Genomic DNA, 20,836 nt, shown 5'->3' on the forward strand with positions numbered 1-20,836 from the left:
GTACAGAGGCCCATTATCAGCAACCATCAGTCCTGTGTTCCAATGGCACGTTGTGTTTGCTAATCCAAGTTTATCATTTTAAAAGGCTAATTGATCATTAGAAAACCCTTTTGCAATTATGTTAGCACAGCTGAAAACTGTTGTGCTGATTAAAGAAGCAATAAAACTGGCCTTCTTGAGACTAGTTGAGTATCTGGAGCATCAGCAATTGTGGGTTCGATTACAGGCTCAAAATGTCCAGAAACAAATAACTTTCTTCTGAAACTCGTCAGTCTATTCTTGTTCTGAGAAATCATGGAATAGCCTTTTATAGCCAGTATTTATTGCTTCTTTAAATCAGCACAACAATGTTCAGCTGTGCTAACACAATTGCAAAAGGGTTTTCTAATGATCAATTAGCCTTTTAAAAGGATAAACTTGGATTAGCAAACACAACGTGCCATTGGAACAGGACTCATGGTTGCTGATAATGGGCCTCTGTACGCCTATGTAGATATTCCATTAAAAATCTGCCGTTTCCAGCTACAATAGCCATTTACAACATTAACAATGTCTACACTGTATTTTCGGATCAATTTGATGTTATTTTAATGAACAAAAAAAATTGCTTTTCTTTTGAAAACAAGGACATTTCTAAGTGACCCCAAACTTTTGAATGGTAGTATATATATACATACACACACACATACATACACATGATATGGCATATACTGTGTGTGTATATAGATATATATATATATAGATATATAGGCAGTCAGGCCTGAAATTCCTTCTGTTTTAAGGCCTTTGTATGCTAACTAGACCCAATTGTATCTGTATGCTAAAGGTACCCACAGAGTCAGATTCCACAGACAAGTTTGGCACACAGCAGCGGACGTACCCAGGGAGTTCCCTCTGCACAAGAAAAGGCCTCAATCTCCGTTTTTGCTAGTTTGCATGGTTGGAGCCCCAACCTATACTTAGTGGTTGGCCTTCCGCAGGTGGCAGGTGCAGACCATGGGCTGGCTGGTGCTGGGGCTGGAGCTCGGCTGCACCTCCTCAGCCTTCTGGCCTTTGTGCTTAGGCTCCACTCTACGCGTTTCCTCCTCCTCTACCTCCCTCACTTTCTGGACCTCCTTCGGTTTGGGCTCCTTGCCCACCTTTTCCCCCACCAGTGCAGCGGAAGGGGTGCGCAGATTCTTGGGGGTTCCCTGGATCCTCCTGGCAGAATCAGGCCCGCCGAAGACCCGACTCTGGACCTCACTGGAGGGTTCGACTCCTCCAGCTGTGTCGCCAATGTACTTCCTGGGTGGGTTGGCAGGGGGTTTGTAGGCCTCCATCTTGCGCTTTTGGCTCATGGTAGCGGCACAGCAGATGATGAAGATCATGACAATGAGGAGGGAGGTGACCACGATGATGATCAGCATATTATCCTGGAGGAAGTCCACCACCCGGGTGAGCATAAAGTCCTTGAGGCGGATCATGGTGATAGTGATGGTGTTGGTGATGGTGCTGACCAGGGTGGGGGGAGAAACAGGGGAGACATCGGTGGGGGAGACATCAACGGGGGCGACATCGACGTTGACGACATCTACAGGGGAGACATCAACGGGGGAGACGTTGATGGGGGCGACATCGACAGGGGAGACATCTACGGGGGAGTAAGGGTGGGGGGGGCCATCGATGGGGATTATGAGATCCGGCTCCCCTCCGTCACCACTGCCATCCATGGAAATTCTATAGACCATGGGCACATGCACTGCATTCCCATGGCCACAGAGCAGAACTAGGCTCACACATGCCAGGTGAAGAATCAAGTGGTTACTCATATTTCCTTCAGAATCCTGTAAAGACAAGAGACTTTCAATACAACATTTCTCAAAATTGCAGATGGTTTAGAAATGTTTTGATGTCAAATTCATGACTGTTTGGGCTGATTTCAAGAATATAGGCTTTCATTTTCTGCATCTATATTACATCAGCTACTGTAGGCCTACAACATGCCTCCCCACTGAGCACAAACTGGTTAAATCAATGTTGTTTCAACATAATTTGTCAACGTATTGTGATGTGGAATCTACATGGTAAATACATTGGATTAGAAAAAAGTAATCCACGCAAACTGTTGTTGAGGGTAAAATTTCAACCACAGGATTAAGTCTTCATGTTAACCCATTTTCAACTAAGACAAACCTTTTATGTCGAATTTGTATCCACTATAAGCAACAACAAAAAACAATAGCCTGGGCAGCACCTCCTACTGGAGAGTTGATATATCTACAGATATCCATTCTGTCCCCCATTCGGAGCTGCAACCTGGTCTCAGAGCATTTTGTATTACTCGGTACGTAAGTCCGACACTCCATTTAGTATGATATGTTAGGTTTCATATTGAGTTGCACCCCCCCAAGCCCAGCACTGCTTAGCTTTGATATTTGTCACTGACTACTACCAATGTGCTATAGTGAGAATGATTAAGTTATTCCAAAGGGTAGGTTCAACAGTGCAAATTATATCAATCACATATTATCAATGATGCTATTCATGCATAGGCGGCATGTAAGTTTCAAGTTTGGGGAAGCTAATTTTGATCATTAAAATGCGCCTTTATAATAAAGCAAAATATGTTTTCCCACTATTGTATTTTGAAATATTGCGATATGCCTGGCTGGGCCTCTACTTTTCACTGACAGTTACAACTCAACAATCATGTATTCGGTATTTGCCACGTGCGCTGCCCAAATTGTGCACGCTGCCTCTCCTTCCGACTGTAGGCAATGAGATTTAAAACACTTTTGTTTTTGTTTTAAGAAGCTAGTGATCCTCTGTGGCCAAATCATGCTTTCAGGGGCATATTTGGACATCTGGCAATTCTGGCAAATGCCAGATGGGCTGGACACTTTTTTGTTGGGTGAGCTTATTGAAATTGACAAACACAAAAATATGTTTTATATACAGTACCAGTCAAAAGTTTGGACATACCTACTCATTCAAGGGTTTTTCTTTATTTTTACTATTTTTTACATCGTAGAATAATAGTGAAGACATCAAAACTATGAAATAACACATGGTTACTACATATCATGTAGTAACCAAAAAAGTGTTAAACAAATCAAAATATATTTTATATTTGAGATTCCTCAAATATCCAACCTTTGCCTTGATCATAGCTTTGCACACTCTTGGCATTCTCTCAACCAGCTTCACCTGGAATGGTTTTCCAACAGTCTTGAAGGAGTTCCCACATATTCTGAACACTTGTTGGCTGCTTTTCCTTCACTCTGCCATCCAACTCATCCCAAACCATCTCAATTGGGTTGAGGTCAGGGTACTGTGGAGGCCAGGTCATCTGATGCAGCACTCCATCACACTCCTTCTTGGTAAAATAGCCCTGACACAGCCTGGAGGTGTGTTGGGTCATTGTCCTGTTGAAAAACAAATGATAGTCGCACTAAGCCCAAACCAGATGGGATGGCATATCGCTGCCGAATGCTGTGGTAGCCATGCTGGTTAAGTGTGCCTTGAATTCTAAATAAATCACAGACAGTGTCACCAGCAAAGCACCCCACACCATCACACCTCCTCCTCCATGCTTTACGGTGGGAACTACACATGCAGAGACCATCCGTTCACCCACACCACGTCTCACAAAGACACGACGGCTGGAACCAAAAATTTCCTATTTGGACTCCAGACCAAAGGACAAATTTCCACCCGTCTAATGTCCATTGCTCGTGTTTCTTGGCCTAAGCAGGTCTCTTCTTCTTATTGGTGTCCCTTAGTAGTGGTTTCTTTGCAGCAATTCGACCATGAAGGCCTGATTCACACAGTCCCCTCTGAACAGTTGATGTTAAGATGTGTCTGTTACTTGAACTCTGTGAATAATTTATTTGGGCTGCAATTTATGAGGTGCAGTTAACTCTAATGAACTTATCCTCTGCAGCAGAAGTAACTCTGGGTCTTCCATTCCTGTGGCGGTCCTCATGAGAGCCAGTTTCATCATAGCGCTTGATGGTTTTTGCGACTGCACTTGAAAGAACTTCCAAAGTTCTTGAAATGTTCCTTATTGACTGACCTTCATGTCTTGAAGTAATGATGGACTGTCATGTCTCTTTGCTTATTTGAGCTGTTCTTGCCATAATATGGACTTGGTCTTTTACCAAATAGGGCTATATTCTGTATTTTTTAATTGTTTTTTGTGTGCAATTTCTCTGTTATACTAATCTATAATGAGCCTTTGGCTGATCAGTGGGCAACGGTCAGCCCCCATACCAAGATGGACCGGTCCGGTTTTCTGATATGCTGAGCGGAGGTCACTCAAACTCAGATTCAAAGTCAAACGCGGCATCAGCAAAGAGACCTCTGTCATCAGTTAGACAGCCAAGATCATGAATTGTACAAACCTAAAAAAGGTGCCTATAAACGTAGAAAGTGCACATTCTACATTGTCACCTCAGTAAAGTGCATTATCCTCATGATTCATGTAATGAACGTGTCTGCCATGCCCCTATGCCTGTTTCGCTGGGGTATGTTGCTGTGATGAGCGACCACTCCTCTACCCGCATGCGCTTGAGGAAAATGCGTTCTGATCATATAACACTTCAAAATGCAATTACGGGAAAAACACAGCTTTGGAAGCTTCGTCCCCTTGTCCCTGTTGAAGATATTAGGCTCTCGGCTCTCTGTAGGTATCATTTTTATTTCTTAACTCTCAATATTTAGCTTAATAGCAACTATTTTACAACCAAGATAATTGATAAGGCATTGAGATATGGAGCGGCACACGCGCGAAATGCACACCGGCCTTTGCGAGGGTATAGGCCTATAGGTCTCATGGGTAGTAGCCTACAACTGCCGTTTTTTTTACATTACATTTACTGTTGGATGAATACATGGCTACTAACAGTAGGTATTATATTTAGAGTTAGCAATCTAGTTATTGGATTTTGAGTTTCTACTTCCTCTGGTGTGGAAACCCAAATTAAGGTGCCTATGATAGGCCTATTAGTTAGTGCACATAAAGATGTATGTAATTCATCTCTATTGAAAAGAAAAACCCGGGATATTCTGGAGTCCTATTTTGACAGTAAAAAATAACAACTATAGTCTAATTGTCAACCCAAAATTCATGTCAATCACTGGATTAGGTAGCACATCCAAAATATATTGAGTCATGCATTCCTGCTTGGACGTGTTAGATGAAACCACCTATTTATGTAATACCTCAGTAGTCTATTAATTACACTTCTTAATAAGGCACTATGAATGACTATATAAGATGATTACTAGTGATTTGGGTCCGACCAAATCATGGACTTGTGCCACCAACTGTAAAAGTTAGAGGCACCAGTGACACCAGGGGAAAATGTTAGTCTGGAATATTTTAGTAATTAACACTTAGGGTAGGTGTTGATTCAGGGGAACACATATGACAGGCACTAATTTGCAATATAGCCTAATGGCTGGTTTACAGTCCGTCTATCGACATGTCTGTAGACAATTGTCGTAGCGACATCATGAACATTCTATTGTCGTCCGACATCAAACTTGTCGTCCTTATTAAAAAAGTACACAAACCACAGCCTCTGCATGACATCAGCAGCCCGGTGCTCCAAATAGCATATTTTCTCTATTTTAACACCAATAAACCCATCCATAAAAAAATTAATCAAGTAAATAAATGTCAACCTAGCAAGCCAGGCAACTAAAAGCAATTTTCTAAACAATGTTTTGGTTCGTTGCTAGGTATTTAGCTAGCCAGTTAAAATAATTACCAGAGTATAGCTAACAACGTCTTAACTTGATCTACTTTTTTTCATTACTACAGGAAAATAAACCCACAACATAATTATTTACAAGGTAATGGTGAGTTTACAGAAAATAGCTTACTGCCACAGTGTGACAAAATAAAAGTAGGTCATTCCAAAGACAGACAGTACAGTATGAAAATAGGCTAAAACTACTCCTCCAATAGAAATCCCCGATCACACTTGTAGGTGATGTTATGGCGACTCATGCTAGAAACACGTAATCGGGTCTAACGGTCGTCTCGCACCGAACTGCGCATGTGCAGGCCGTCAAATCAAAGACACCCCTTCGATAAAAAGTCATTTTTGATGAAAATGTGTCAGTTTGTCACTTTCACGAGGTTGGAGTAATAACATGTTCAACTACTTAAGACATTGGCTCGAATCTAGGGTGTGCCTTTAGATTGAGAAAATGACCAACTAAAGAATAATGTTTCACTTCTTTCATTGACTTCTCTAACCCCAAACCCCGACCTGGTCTGCTTCGCAAGCGTTCCCGGAAGTCTCCCGAGTTTATAAACTTTGTGGTCATTCTATCAGAGAATTTAATAATTCTATCAGAGAATTTTATAACTCCCATCATCTTGTCACAGGAGGATTTCCCGGTTGCTGTCGCAGTCCGGTAACCACAACAACGGACGTTGCGACAGTCACAGATAAACTTATTTCATGTCTGTGCAACAAGGAAAACGACAGTCGCAGCGACGGACGGTCTACAGCAGGGGTCTCCAACAGGTCGATCGCGAGCTACTAGTAGCTTGGGACCTACCTATGAGTAGCTCGCCAAACAATTCCGAAAGTATACGCAATTTTTCATGTGTTCCATCGCAAACTGTCAAAAACAAATCTCAGCTACTATCTAATCAATGCAACATTGACATTATCCCACCCCTGATTAGCCACTATTGGCTTAAAAAGCCAAACCTAACACAACATCTGCCAATTAATTTCCAGGAATATTGACCCTGTCTGTGTAGTGCGCGCGTTTGTCTTACACTCCTTGTGTAGCCAGTTGATGCATAACCATCTTGTGGGTTGACAGCAGTGGGGCTGCTGAGGGGAGAATGGCTCAAAATAAGGGCTGGAAAGGAGACCATGGGTTTGACGTGTTTGATACTGTTCCACTTATTCACAGCATTTCATCATTTATGGATTGTCTGTAGCCCAATCACAAGGCATGCTTAGTCGGGAACCCCCGGCAAATCTGTCAGTGAACAGAATGCAGCCAAAACAGGCCATTTGCAATATTTCAAATACAATGGTGGGGAACACAGGTTGGAAAGCAAATGGCTCCTGCTGAAAAGAGAAGACTAATCTGTATGTAGGCTACCAAATACGTTATCAACTTCCAAATAGGCCTATTGAGTCGAAGAGCATTGTTTTAGAAAGTAAAACAAGCGAGAGATAGGTGGGAACTACACATGCAGAGATCATCCGTTCACCCACACCACGTCTCACAAAGACATGGCAGTTGGAACCAAAAATCTCAAATTTGGAGTCCAGACCAAAGGACACATTTGCGCAATTAAAGCCAAAACAGGCCATTCGCAATATTTCAAATACAATGGTGGGAAACACAGGTTGGAAAGCAAATGACTCCTGCTGAAAAGAGAAGACTAATCTGTCTGTAGGCTACCAAATACGTTATCAACTTCCAAATAGGCCTAATGAGCGAAGAGCATTGTTTTAGAATGTAAAACAAGAGAGAGATAGGCTTTTGCGATGAGCACATCGGCCATCGCGGGTGAGTGAGTTGCGCATCATTGGGTGAGTCAGTGAAACTGGAAAGCTTTTTTAGGACTATAATTTCATCATCATATTGTACAATATGTGTCTCCACACACCTAGCTCTAGGCTATTGATGGATTCAAGACAAGGTCATTTTTATTGATCTCAGTTTCTCAGTGTCAAAGTAGCTTGTCATTTCGATAATTTGTGAGGTATTAAAAAAATTCTGCTGAAGTCTCCAGTCAATTATTTAGAATTGCATGAAATGTGTTTATAAAAAGGCACACACAAAAATATCCCCATGTGTGCAACTTCTGCAAGTGCCTCTACCGCTCTATGCCAGCAAACAAGAGCGATGGTAATGAAAGCAATGCTTTATTATAAAAGGTGATTATTTTTTATGCGTTCCGGTACCTCAGAGCCCCATAGGTCACCCCCCTCTAGGGTCACTTTTTGTTCTGGCACCTCCCAATTTACAAATTAAGCACTACCTGTGTCTAAGTAGGGTGTGTAGGGTCAAGGTAGGGCAGGGGTCGGCAACAGGCGGCCAAAACCGCAAAGTGATTTATTTTTGTTCCCCAAAGTTTTTTGTAAAAAAAAAAAAAAAAACGTTTATATATACAGTACCAGTCAAAAGTTTGGACACACCTAATCATTCAAGGGTTTTTCTTTATTTTTACTATGTTCTACATTGTAGAATAATAGTGAAGACATCAAAACTATGAAATAACACATGGTTACTACATATCATGAAGTAACCAAAAAAGTGTTAAACAGATCAAAATATATTTTATATTTGAGATTCTTCAAATAGCCACCCTTTGCCTTGATGACAACTTTGCACACTCTTGGCATTCTCTCAACCAGCTTCACCTGGAATGGTTTTCCAACAGTCTTGAAGGAGTTCCCACATATGCTGAGCACTTGTGGGCTGCTTTTCCTTCACTCTGCCGTCCGACTCATCCCAAACCGTCTCAATTGGGTTGAGGTCGGGGGATTGTGGAGGCCAGGTCATCTGATGCAGCACTCCATCACTCTCCTTCTTGGTAAAATAGCCCTTACACAACCTGGAGGTGTGTTGGGTCATTGTCCTGTTGAAAAACAAATTATAGTCCCACTAAGACCAAACCAGATGGGATGGCATATCGCTGCGGTAGCCATGCTGGTTAAGTGTGCCTTGAATTCTAAATAAATCACAGACAGGCCTGGCTTCCCAGATTTTTCATAGTGTTCTATTGTTTCCAGTACTTGCCTTATATTATCTCCAATGTATTGTCCATGTAAAAAACCTGTCTGATTAGAATGAATAATGCGCTATACATTTTGCTAGAATTTTTGCATCACAACACTGAAGTGTAAGGGGCCTCCAATTTTTTAAAATGGACTGAATCTTTATATTTCCCACTTGTATCCTGTTTCAGTAATAATGAAATCAGACCTTCTTGAGTGTCTGATAATCTACCATTTACATAAGAGTGGTTAAAACATACTAATAACGGTCCTCTGAGTATATCAAAAAAGGTTTGGTATACCTCGACTGGTATGCCATCCAACCCTGGAGTTTTCCCGGACATAAAGTCTTTAATTGCATCCAGAAGTTCCTCCTCTGTAATTTCACCTTCACATGAGTCTTTCTGTATGGCTGTTAATTTTACATTATCAATAGAAAAAAAATCCCTACAATTAGCTTCAGTTAGAGGAGATGGAGGCGACTGAAATGAAAACATATGCTTAAAGTACTGTGCTTCATCCTTCAAAATATCATTTGGTGAATCATGGGTGACTCCGTCATTTGTAATCAGTTTCAGTCAATTATATTTGGTAACATTTCTATGTTGAAGATTAAAAAAAGAATTTGGTGCATTTGCCCCATATTCCATCCAGTTTGCTTTATTTTTATAATATATTACACTTGATCTTACTTGAATAAGTTTCTCAATTTCTTTTTGTTTTTCCTCAAATTTATTCTGAGCCTTTATGTTACAGTTTTTATTGCTATCTATCTGTTCTGTTAGACCTATTTCCTTTGTTAGTATGGACTCTTTTGACCTAAATTGCTAGTTAAAAACAAGTTATCATCCAATAGGCTTTGATTACATTTCCAATATCCTCGCCCATGTGGAAATTCAGTAAGAGTAATGTATATGCCATTTTATTTGATGGGCCGACCGCATTCTGTCCCCTATCAACACTTTTTAAAAACTTTTGGTGCCAACGAGAATGAGATAAGAAAGAAGTCAAGACGACTAGCTTGATTGAGTCTCCATCATGTATATCTCACTAGGTCAGGATATTTAAGCCTCCATATATCTACTAGTTCTAATGTATCCATGACATTCATGATTTCCTTAAGAGCATGAGGGTGATCGTTTGTAGTGTGATTTCCTTTACGGTCCATTGAGCTATTTAAAACAGTATTATAATCTCCCACCATAATAATAGAGTCTTGTATTGCTTGCAGGGTTGATCATTTATTATATATATATTGTCAAAGAAGTGCGGATCCTCATTATTTGGTCCATAAAGGTTAATGAGCCATATCTGTTTATGGTCCAATAATATATTTAAAATCATCCATCTCCCTTGCGTATCTGTTTGGACAATTTGCACATTCGGATCGAAATTACTGTTCATTAATATCATCACCCCTTTTGAGTTTCTTTGCCCATCTGTCCTTTTTCCACACATCTTCATCTAGAATTGTTGAATGAGTTTCCTGTAAACAATATATATTATATTCCTTCTCTTTGAGCCATGTAAATATTGTTCTTCTTTTGTTATTATCTGTTATGCCATTACAATTATAACTGGCTATACTTATTTCACCACTTACCATAATGTGATACAAGTTTCAAATCAATTTATCATAATATATGTTTGTAAATTTACCAATAGAAAATACCATAGTGAATGAGTGTCCATATACAGTTGAAGTCGGAAGTTTATATACACCTTAGCCAAATACATTTAAACTCAGTTTTTCACAATTCCTGACATTTAATCCTAGTAAAAATTCCCTGTCTTAGGTCAGTTAGGATCACCACTTTATTTTAAGAATGTGAAATGTCAGAATAATAGTAGAGAGAATTATTTATTTCAGATTTTATTTCTTTCATCACATTCCCAGTGGGTCAGAAGTTTACATACACTCAATTAGTATTTGGTAGCATTGCCTTTAAATTGTTTAACTTGGGTCAAACGTTTCGGGTAGCCTTCCACAAGCCTTCCACAATAAGTTTGGTGAATATTGGCCCATTCCTCCTGACAGAGCTGCTGTAACTGAGTCAGGATTGTAGGCCTCCTTGCTCGCACATGCTTTTTCAGTTCTGCCCACACATTTTCTATAGGATTGAGGTCAGGGCTTTGTGATGGCCACTACCTTGACTTTGTTGTCCTTAAGCCATTTTGGCACAACTTTGGAAGTATGCTTGGTGTCATTGTCCATTTGGAAGAGCCATTTGCGACCAAGCTTTAACTTCCTGACTGATGTCTTGAGATGTTGCTTCAATATATCCACATAATTTTCCTTCCTCATGATGCCATCTATTTTGTGAAGTGCACCAGTCCCTCCTGCAGCAAAGCACCCCCACAGCATGATGCTGCCACCCCCGTGCTTCACGGTTGGGATGGTGTTCTTTCGGCTTGCAAGTGTCCCCCTTTTTCCTCCAAACATATGATGGTCATTATGGGCAAACAGTTCTATTTTTGTTTCATCAGACCAGAGGACATTACTCCAAAAAGTACGATCTTTGTCCCCATGTGCAGTTGCAAACCGTAGTCTGGCTTTTTTATGGAGGTTTTGGAGCATTGGCTTCTTCCTTGCTGAGCAGCCTTTCAGGTTATGTCGATATAGGACTTGTTTTACTGTGGATATAGATACTTTTGTACTTGTTTCTTCCAGCATCTTCACAAGGTCCTTTGCTGTTGTTCTGGGATTGATTTGCACTTTTCGCACCAAAGTACGTTCATCTCTAGGAGACAGAACGCGTCTCCTTCCTGAGCGGTATGACGGCTGCGTGGTCCCATGGTGTTTATACTTGCGTACTATTGTTTGTACAGATGAACGTGGTACCTTCAGGCGTTTGGAAATTGCTCCCAAGGATGAACCAGACTTGTGGAGGTCTACAATTTTTTTTCTTAGGTCTTGGCTGATTTCTTTTGATTTACCCATGATGTCAAGTAAAGAGGCACTGAGTTTGAAGGTATGCCTTGAAATACATCCACAGGTACACCTCCAATTGACTCAAATGATGTCAATTAGCCTATCAGAAGATTCTAAAGCCATGACATCATTTTCTGGAATTTTCCAAGCTGTTTAAAGACACAGTCAACATAGTGTATGTAAACTTCTGACCCACTGGAATTGTGATACAGTGAATTATACATGAAATAATCTGTCTGGAAACAATTGTTGGAAAAATTACCTGTGTCATGCACAAAGTAGATGTCCTAACCGACTTGCCAAAACTATAGTTTGTTAACAAGAAATTTGTGGAGTGGTTGAAAAACGAGTTTTAATGACTCCAACCTAAGTGTATGTACACTTCCGACTTCAACAGTACATATCCTTTAAATGATAATATTTGGTTGAGTCATTGATCAACCAAACACAATTCAATAACACTTTTGTACATTAGGCTATTTACTATCTTACAAACTAATATGACAGTATTTATTCAACCTTAAAGGGCAACCTCATTTTCATTATCTCCAGCACAATACCAGTGTCAACATGTGAAAACGGTGCATTTCTATGTTTTGTAGAAAAAAAATATGAAGTTAAAAAGTTCTACCCGATGACATCAAAAGTTAAAACATTTTAAAAACAGTGATTTTCAAACACTATGAGATTGGCGGTGACGTTGGAAGCAAGAAAATACCCTCCCTTGGGCTAGAAACTTGTTGCAGGTTTTGAAAATCACTTTCTTTTCATTTAATCCTACCCTGTGATGTCACAGAGAAGGATTTTTATGGACCTTTTTAACCACAGATCATAGAAACGCACTGTTTTCACATGTGCAGGAGATGATGAATATGACGTTGTTACGGATACAGGTATACTGTATGTGTATTTGTGTTTGTGTTTTTCCTCTCCTTCTGCCATAATCACAGGTGTCCTTTGTGTCCTGATTGGAGGTCGTTGGTGTGTCCCACCTGTCAGTCATCAGTTCATCTGCTGATTGCTGAGGTGGACCAATCAGTGGCCACTTCTCCTGATTGCACCACCTGTTTCTGGTTTTCATTTCCCAATCACATCACACATCCCTTGTTTTAAAAGCTAGTCAGATGTGTTTTCTGACAGATACTTTTTTGTTTGTGAGTATGGATAATGTGGTGTCTTGTTTTTTTTGTGTACTCACTCATTTGCTGTTTACTCCATATGGTATCTATGTTGTTTGTTTGTTCCTGGGAAAAGGGGATTTTTAGCAAGTCGCCATTGGGCGTACACTACCCGTAGGAAAACTTTGTCTAAAAACACTAGTTAGACCTGAGCGGACCACCCACTGTATTTTTGTGTAGTTAGTAGTAAGCTTAGCGGTTCTTGAGGCAGGCCAGATCAGTTTAGGGGTTTTTGACATTATTGTTTCATTCCTTGGGTCCTGCTCAGCCCCTTTTCCCCAAACCTTTTACCGTGTGTTTATAATACAAAAAAATGTGTTTGACGGTAGCTTTTTGGTTGTCGGCATATTTTGTTCTCACTGTTCGTTGGCAATATTCTAATTAGCATGAGTTATGTTACGTGTCTCTTTTCCATCCACCCTAGACTTTTAAAGCCACAGGGTTCGTAACAGATGTTAAAATGGCGGAATCACCCTTTAAAATGAGTGCATGTTCAGGGTCGCAGGTCTGTGGAAATCTTAACATTTGCTAAAAGAATCTGCACAGAATCTCAAAAAACGCATTGATTACTTGCACCATGTACTTTAATGTAATCTCAACTAACTGCAATCCAGGTAATTTGGTTGTGCTATTAGATCAAGCACAGTGATTACACATTAAGTTGTTGTATAAATAAACAATCTGACATTGTATTCCCATTTGAACTTTGCTGTGCTTTTAAAATGGTTGAAAGTGCAGTGATAACACATTTAGCCAACTAAACAAAAACTCTGACATTGATTTTTCATTAGAATTTGGTTGTGCAGTTAGATGGTTGAAAACATAGTGATAACACATGGACTTGGACAGCGACGGGTGAGGTTGTCTCTCTCTCTGGCAGGAAGTAAGCTTGGCTCATATGGTGTCGAGTAAAGATTAAACCATGTATTTAGATTGTAGGTAGGTAGGTATTGTAGTTAAGTATTGTAGGTAGTTTATCTAGGTAGTTATTGTAGGTAAGTATTGTATTCGGCTGAGCCCGGTGAAGCACGAGGCTAGCTAACTCACTACCTGGACCAATAAAGCTAGCTAGCTAGCGGGTAGCTACTGATAACTATTAGCAACTGTGGATAGTTGTTTCCAATGTTATTCCACGCTTAAGAGTACCTGTAATTATGCCAGCTAGCTACCTACCATTCAGCTGTTTTTCTAACCTCATTATCTGAAGCGTTAACGTTAGGTAGTTAGTAGCTACTGTACTCGAAATGTAGCTACCTGGATAGCTAACTAAACAATAGCTGGAACGACCTAGCGTTAATATTTGGAGACGCTTTCTCTCCGTTGGGACAGACGCGAACTGGCTGAATCGATTCAGTGGCTAGCTTTGCACTTAACTGGCTAACAGTAGCTACTAAGGGTAAGCTATAACCTACATTTATTTTTGTTTTGTTTTTACATACTGGTAACCAGAGTCGTTCAAGGGAATTCGGGACATGGGTAACTAGCTAACATTAGCTTGGCTCTCTGTGTGGGGGTTAGTTCGTTGGCAGAGAGCAATGGCTAGCTAGTATGCTAACTATGCTAGCTAACTATCTGGCTGAATAAGTTGACGACGTACTCACTCAGACTGTCAAAACTACCCAAAAATGTACACACACGTTAGACACGGACACGAATGATCTGCTTGGTGTGTTAACACACTGGTGGTTTGTTGTAACCGAGTATTGGTGCTAAACCGTGTTATTGGAGGCTGGCATGCTAGTTGGCTTTGGCGTCATATGATTCGGTGTACCAAGTTAGCTAGCTGAATAAACTAAGTTAGTCTATTCCTAGAAACATTGAACCGCTGTAGTTTACAACAATTATAATTTCTAAGTGGAAGTTGGGAGAGTTATATTTGAGTGTTTCAGTGAAACGTAAGTGAGGGATGCCCCGCTCTCTCGCTTTCCCAGATGTTTAGTTCATTTCTTTCCAATCTCCTTTGCATTATTGTAGCCTGTTAACTATGTGTCTGTCTATCCCTGTTCTCTCCTCTCTGCACAGGCCATACAAACGCTTCACACCACGTGGCTGTTGCCACTCTAATCTGGTGGTCCCTGCGCGCACGACCCACGTGGAGTTCCAGGTCTCTGGAACTGCCGTTCTGCGGCCAACAAGGCAGAGTTCATCTCAGCCTATGCTACCCTCCAGTCCCTCGACTTCTTGGCGCTGACGGAAACATGGATTACCACAGAAAACACTGCTACTCCTACTGCTCTTTCCTCGTCTAACCATGTGTTCTCGCATACCCCAAGAGCATCTAGTCAGCGCGGCGGTGGCACAGGAATCCTCATCTCTCAAGTGGACATTCTCTCTTTTTCCCCTGACCCATCTGTCTATCTCCTCATTTGAATTCCATGCTGTCACAGTCACTAGCCCATTCAAGCTTAACATCCTTGTCATTTATCACCCTCCAGGTTCCCTTGGAGAGTTCATCAATGAGCTTGACGCTTTGATAAGTTCCTTTCCTGAGGATGGCTCACCCCTCACAGTTCTGGGTGACTTTAACCTCCCTACGTCTGCCTTTGACTCATTTCTCTCTGCTGCCTCCTTTCCACTCCTTTCCTCTTTTGACCTCACCCTCTCACCATCCGCCCCTACTCACAAGGCAGGCAATACGCTTGACCTCATCTTTACTAGATGCTGTTCTTCTACTAATCTCACTGCAACTCCGACCACTACTTTGTATCCTTTTCTCTCTCGCTCTCCTCCAACACTACTCACTCCGCCCCTACTCAGATGGTAATGTGCCGTCGCAACCTTCGCTCTCTCTCTCCCGCTACTCTCTCCTCTTCCATCCTATCATCTCTTCCCTCTGCTAAATCCTTCTCCCTCCGATCTCCTGATTCTGCCTCCTCAACCCTCCTCTCCTCCCTTTCTGCATCTTTTGACTCTCTATGTCCCCTATCCTCCCGGCCGGCTCGGTCCTCCCCTCCTGCTCCGTGGCTTGACGACTCATTGCGAGCTGATAGAAGAGGGCTCCGGGCAGCCGAGCGGAAATGGAGGAAAACTAGACTCCCTGCGGACCTGTCATCTTTTCACTCCCTCCTCTCTACATTCTCTTCCTCTGTTTCCGCTGCTAAAGCCACTTTCTACCACTCTAAATGTAAAGCCTCTACCTCTAACCCTAGGAAGCTCTTTGCCAACTTCTCCTCCCTGCTGAATCCTCCTCCTCCTCCCTCTCTGTGGATGACTTCGTCAACCATTTTGAAAAGAAGGTTGACGACATCCGATCCTCATTTATTAAGTCAAATGATACCACTGGTCTTGCTCACACTGCCCTACCCTATGCTTTGACTTCTTTCTCCCCTCTCTCTCCAGATGAAATCTTGCGACTTGTGACGGCCGGCCGCCCAACAACCTGCCTGCTTGACCCTATCCCTTCCTCTCTTCTCCAGACCATTTCCGGAGACCTTCTCCCTTACCTCACCTCGCTCATCAACTCATCCTTGACCGCTGGCCATGTCCCTTCCGTCTTCAAGAGAGCGAGAGTTGCACCCCTCCTCAAAAAACCTACACTCGATCCCTCCGATGTCAACAACTACAGACCAGTATCCCTTCTTTCTTTTCTCTCCAAAACTCGAGCGTGCCGTCTCTAGCCAACTCTCCTGCTATCTCTCTCAGAATGACCTTCTTGATCCAAACCAGTCAGGTTTCAAGACTGGTCATTCAACTGAGACTGCTCTTCTCTGTGTCACGGAGGCTCTCCGCACTGCTAAAGCTAACTCTCTCTCCTCTGCTCTTATCCTTGTAGACCTATCCGCTGCCTTTGATACTGTGAACCATCAGATCCTCCTCTCCACCCTCTCCGAGTTGGGCATCTCCGGCGCTGCTCACTCTTGGATTGCGTCCTACCTGACAGGTCGCTCCTACCAGGTGGCGTGGCGAGAATCTGTCTCCGCACCACGTGCTCTCACCACTGGTGTCCCCCAGGGCTCAGTTCTAGGCCCTCTCCTATTCTCTCTATACACCAAGTCACTTGGCTCTGTCATATCCTCACATGGTCTCTCCTATCATTGCTACGCAGACACACAATTAATTTTCTCCTTTCCCCCTTCTAATAACCAGGTGGCGAATCACATCTCTGCATGTCTTGCAGACATATCACTGTGGATGTCGGATCACCACCTCAAGCTGAACCTCGGCAAGACGGAGCTGCTCTTCCTCCCTGGGAAGGACTGCCCGCTCCATGATCTCGCCATCACAGTTGACCACTCCATTGTGTCCTCCTCCCAGAGTGCAAAGAGCCTTGGCGTGACCCTGGACAACACCCTGTCGTTCTATGCTAACATCAAAGAGGTGACCCGATCCTGCAGGTTCATGCTCTACAACATTCGCAGAGTACGACCCTACCTTACACAGGTCCTAATCCAGGCACTTGTCATCTCCCGTCTGGATTACTGCAACTCGCTGTTGGCTGGGCTCCCTGCCTGTGCCATTAAACCCCTACAACTTATCCAGAACGCCGCAGCCCGTCTGGTGTTCGACCTTCCCAAGTTCTCTCATGTCACCCCGCTCCTCCGCACACTCCACTGGCTTCCAGTTGAGGCTCGCATCTACTACAAGACCATGGTGCTTGCCTACGGAGCTGTGAGGGGAACGGCACCTCCTTACCTTCAGGCTCTGATCAGATCCTACACCCAAATGAGGGCACTACTTTCATCCACCTCTGGCCTGCTAGCTCACCTACCTCTACAGAAGAACAGTTCCCGCTCAGCCCAGTCAAAGCTATTTGCTGCTCTGGCACCCCAATGGTGGAACAAGCTCCCCCACAACGCCAGGACAGCGGAGTCACTGACCACCTTCCGGAGACACTTGAAACCCTACCTCTTTAAGGAATACCTGGAATAGTATAAAGAAATCCTTCTACCCCCCTCCCCCATAACAAAAAAGTGGTTGTCCCACTTGCTATCATAAGTTGAATGCACCAATTTGTAAGTCGCTCTGGATAAGAGCGTCTGCTAAATGATGTAAATGTAAAACAATTAAACACGTTGGGGGAAATTCAACAAACTTTTGGCTGTCTTTGAGTGTGAAAAGGTTGGAATCTCAACGTATCTACCAAATATTACCCAATTCTCCACGTTGAAATGAGGTGTGCCCAGTGGGTCCCTTTCTCTCTACTAAGGATGGAGGGGCATTTGGGTTTCTAGTATTAGAATGAAGAAACACTCAATGGTTTGATAGTACAGAGGATGGATTTAGTGTTATTATAACTCAGAACAAAGTAGAAACTGCTCAGATGTTGTTCCCAATGACCAGATTCATCTAGTTCTACATCCACTATTTTTCCCATTTCACATCTTGTATTAAATCTATTTTAACTGTCTGTAGTCATTACTTATTTGGGGTGGAGGCCGGCAGTTTGGTCGTGGTTTAAATTTGTATAGTGGAGGGAGGCCACCCATCCACCACACCAAAGAGGCGAGGAAGCTATATATGCCACAGAGAGCAGGGAGGCGTGGGAGACTTGTGGCTGTGGTCTCTATATTTACACTGGGCTGCAGCAGGCTAACAACAGGCTACGGCAGGGATCGGATGGATTCAGCCTGCCTTAGGAACGGGTACACTTACAGTATGCTCTACAGAGAAAGAGTCAGTCTCTAGAATCAACTAATGCAGTTCAAACAGTCTCGCTCTCCTAACATAATATTACACACCAGTAGCCCAAACTCTCTCTCTAAATCTGTAACCCAGTAACTTCACTCCATCTGGAAAACAGTTGAAGTCAGAAGTTTACATGCACTTAGATTGGAGTCATTAAAACTGGTTTTTCAACCACTCCACACATTTCTTGTTAACAAACTATAGTTTTGGCTTTTGGCAAGTCGGTTAGGACATCTACTTTGTGCATGACAAGTAATTTTTCCAACAATTGTTTACAGACAGATTATTTCACTTATAATTCACTATCACAGTTCCAGTGGGTCAGAAGTTTACATACACTAAGTTGACTGTGTCTTTAAACAGTTTGGAAAATTCCAGAAAATAATGTCATGGCTTTAGAAGCTTCCGATAGGCTAATTGACATCATTTGAGTCAATTGGAGGTGTAGCTGTGGATGTATTTCAAGGCCTACCTTCAAACTCAGTGCCTCTTTGCTTGACATCATAGGAAAATCAAAAGAAATCAGCCAAGACCTCAGAAAAAAAATTGTAGACCTCCACAAGTCTGGTTCATCCTTGGGAGCAATTTCCAAACACCTGAAGGTACCAGGTTCATCTGTACAAACAATAGTACGCAAGTATAAACATCATGGGACCACGCAGCCTTCATACCGCTCAGGAAGGAGACGCGTTTCCTCTCCTAGAGATGAACGTACTTTGGTGCGAAAAGTGCAAATCAATCCCAGAACAACAGCAAAGGACCTTGTGAAGATGCTGGAGGAAACAGGTACAAAAGTATCTATATCCACAGTAAAACGAGTCCTATATCGACATAACCTGAATGGCCGCTCAGCAAGGAAGAAGTTAAAGCTTGGTCGCAAATGGGTCTTCTAAATGGACAATGACCACAAGCATACTTCCAATGTTGTGCCAAAATGGCTTAAGGACAACAAAGTCAAGGTATTGGAGTGGCCATCACAAAGCCCTGACCTCAATCCTATAGAACATTTGTGGGCAGAACTGAAAAAGCGTGTACGAGCAAGGAGGCCTACAAACCTGACTCAGTTACACCTGCTCTGTCAGGAGGAATGGGCCAAAATTCCCCCAACTTATTGTGGGAAGCTTGTGGAAGGCTACCCGAAACATTTGACCCAAGTTAAAGAATTTAAAGGCAATGCTACCAAATACTAATTGAGTGTATGTAAACTTCTGACCCACTGGGAATGTGATGAAATAAATAAAAGCTGAAATAAATAATTCTGACATTTCACATTCTTAAAATAAAGTGGTGATCCTAACTGACCTAAAACAGGGAATTTTTACTAGGATTAAATGTCAGGAATTGTGTAAAACTGAGTTGAAATGTATTTGGCTAAGGCGTATGTAAACTTCCGACTTCAACTGTACATGTAATTACACAGTGCTGCTTACTACTCTCTGGTGAGAATGGCTGGCTTTCTAATCAGCCTAGTTACATTCAACCTCTGCATCCTTACTGTAAATGATGTGCCCATCATGTCTGCTTGTGTGGTCATGCATACAGTATGTATGTACTGTAAACTACAGTCATACTAAAATGGATGGTTAGCTTGATCTCCCCACCCATGTATGTTCAGTCAGGGTGGCTACAGAGCCATGTGCGCTGTGACTAGACCATGGTATTTACCAGCCATAATTACATCTTCAGGAATAGTCTCCTGGTTGGTCATCTCTACAGTCCATCCACTAAAAAACCCTCTAAAGAATCATCCTGAATTCCTCTATCCATCTTCACCTACAAGCACCACCATGTTATTGTGACTTTTACCCCTCTAATTATTAAGATTAACTTTCTAATGTGACATGCACCATAATCATATTTTTAAACATTCTATTAGCTGGAGGACTTAACCTCTCGAACTTTGATATTTCTGAACAAAAGGACTCTTACTTCGATCATTCTAAACCTAAGATTATGATGGATTTATGTTAATCTACACTTTTTAAACCTTCTCTGATGTCTTCACCAAAAATGTAAGACCACAACTGATCTTGTATGACAAATGAAACGTGACAGTGGTTATGGTTAAGGACTCTTGTCCTTAAGTTGACAGGTTTATCGTACTCTACAAAGTCTACAGCAATCAAAACTACTATTTATTCTTGTTACACATATCCTAACCGTGAATTAAACAAAGAAATAAAGAAATTAAAAGGTCTGTACTTACAGATGTTCTGTCTGGCTGAAGTGTCTCCTCTGGAATAAATGGTAAAGGGATTCTAACAGCAGAGAGAGAAGAAAATTGAGGGAAAGAGAGGGAACGTCTAAGTTGCTACCCTCTCCTGTAACTTCCAGTATACTGAAAGTTATTTCTCCAG

The 20,836-nt window shown here is 42.0% G+C and overlaps 1 protein-coding gene across 2 annotated transcripts; it reads right to left on the bottom strand.

Annotated features, from left to right (window-relative positions):
• Positions 1 to 676: 676 nt before the first annotated feature.
• Positions 677 to 20,795, bottom strand: tmem119a (transmembrane protein 119a). Of its 2 annotated transcripts, none has more exons than XM_041899797.2 (2): positions 20,686 to 20,795; positions 677 to 1,823 (listed from the first exon to the last, which is right to left on the bottom strand). In XM_041899797.2, exon 2 carries the CDS (start codon positions 1,806 to 1,808, stop codon positions 960 to 962), a length of 849 nt encoding a protein of 282 aa, XP_041755731.2. In that variant the 5' UTR covers positions 1,809 to 1,823; positions 20,686 to 20,795; the 3' UTR covers positions 677 to 959. The 2 variants fall into 2 exon arrangements, with proteins under 2 accessions (XP_041755731.2, XP_041755732.2); XM_041899798.2 differs by lacking the exon at positions 20,686 to 20,795 and adding an exon at positions 5,855 to 5,955.
• Between the last annotated feature and the right edge of the window lie 41 nt (positions 20,796 to 20,836).

This window comes from Coregonus clupeaformis, chromosome 18 (genome assembly GCF_020615455.1).
Source record: "Coregonus clupeaformis isolate EN_2021a chromosome 18, ASM2061545v1, whole genome shotgun sequence".
Classification (NCBI taxonomy): Eukaryota; Metazoa; Chordata; class Actinopteri; order Salmoniformes; family Salmonidae; genus Coregonus; species Coregonus clupeaformis.

Bases quoted from the DNA above. Each gene is read 5' to 3' on its own strand.
- tmem119a (XM_041899797.2), bottom strand. From the start codon at position 1,808: ATGAGTAACCACTTGATTCTTCACCTGGCATGTGTGAGCCTAGTTCTG.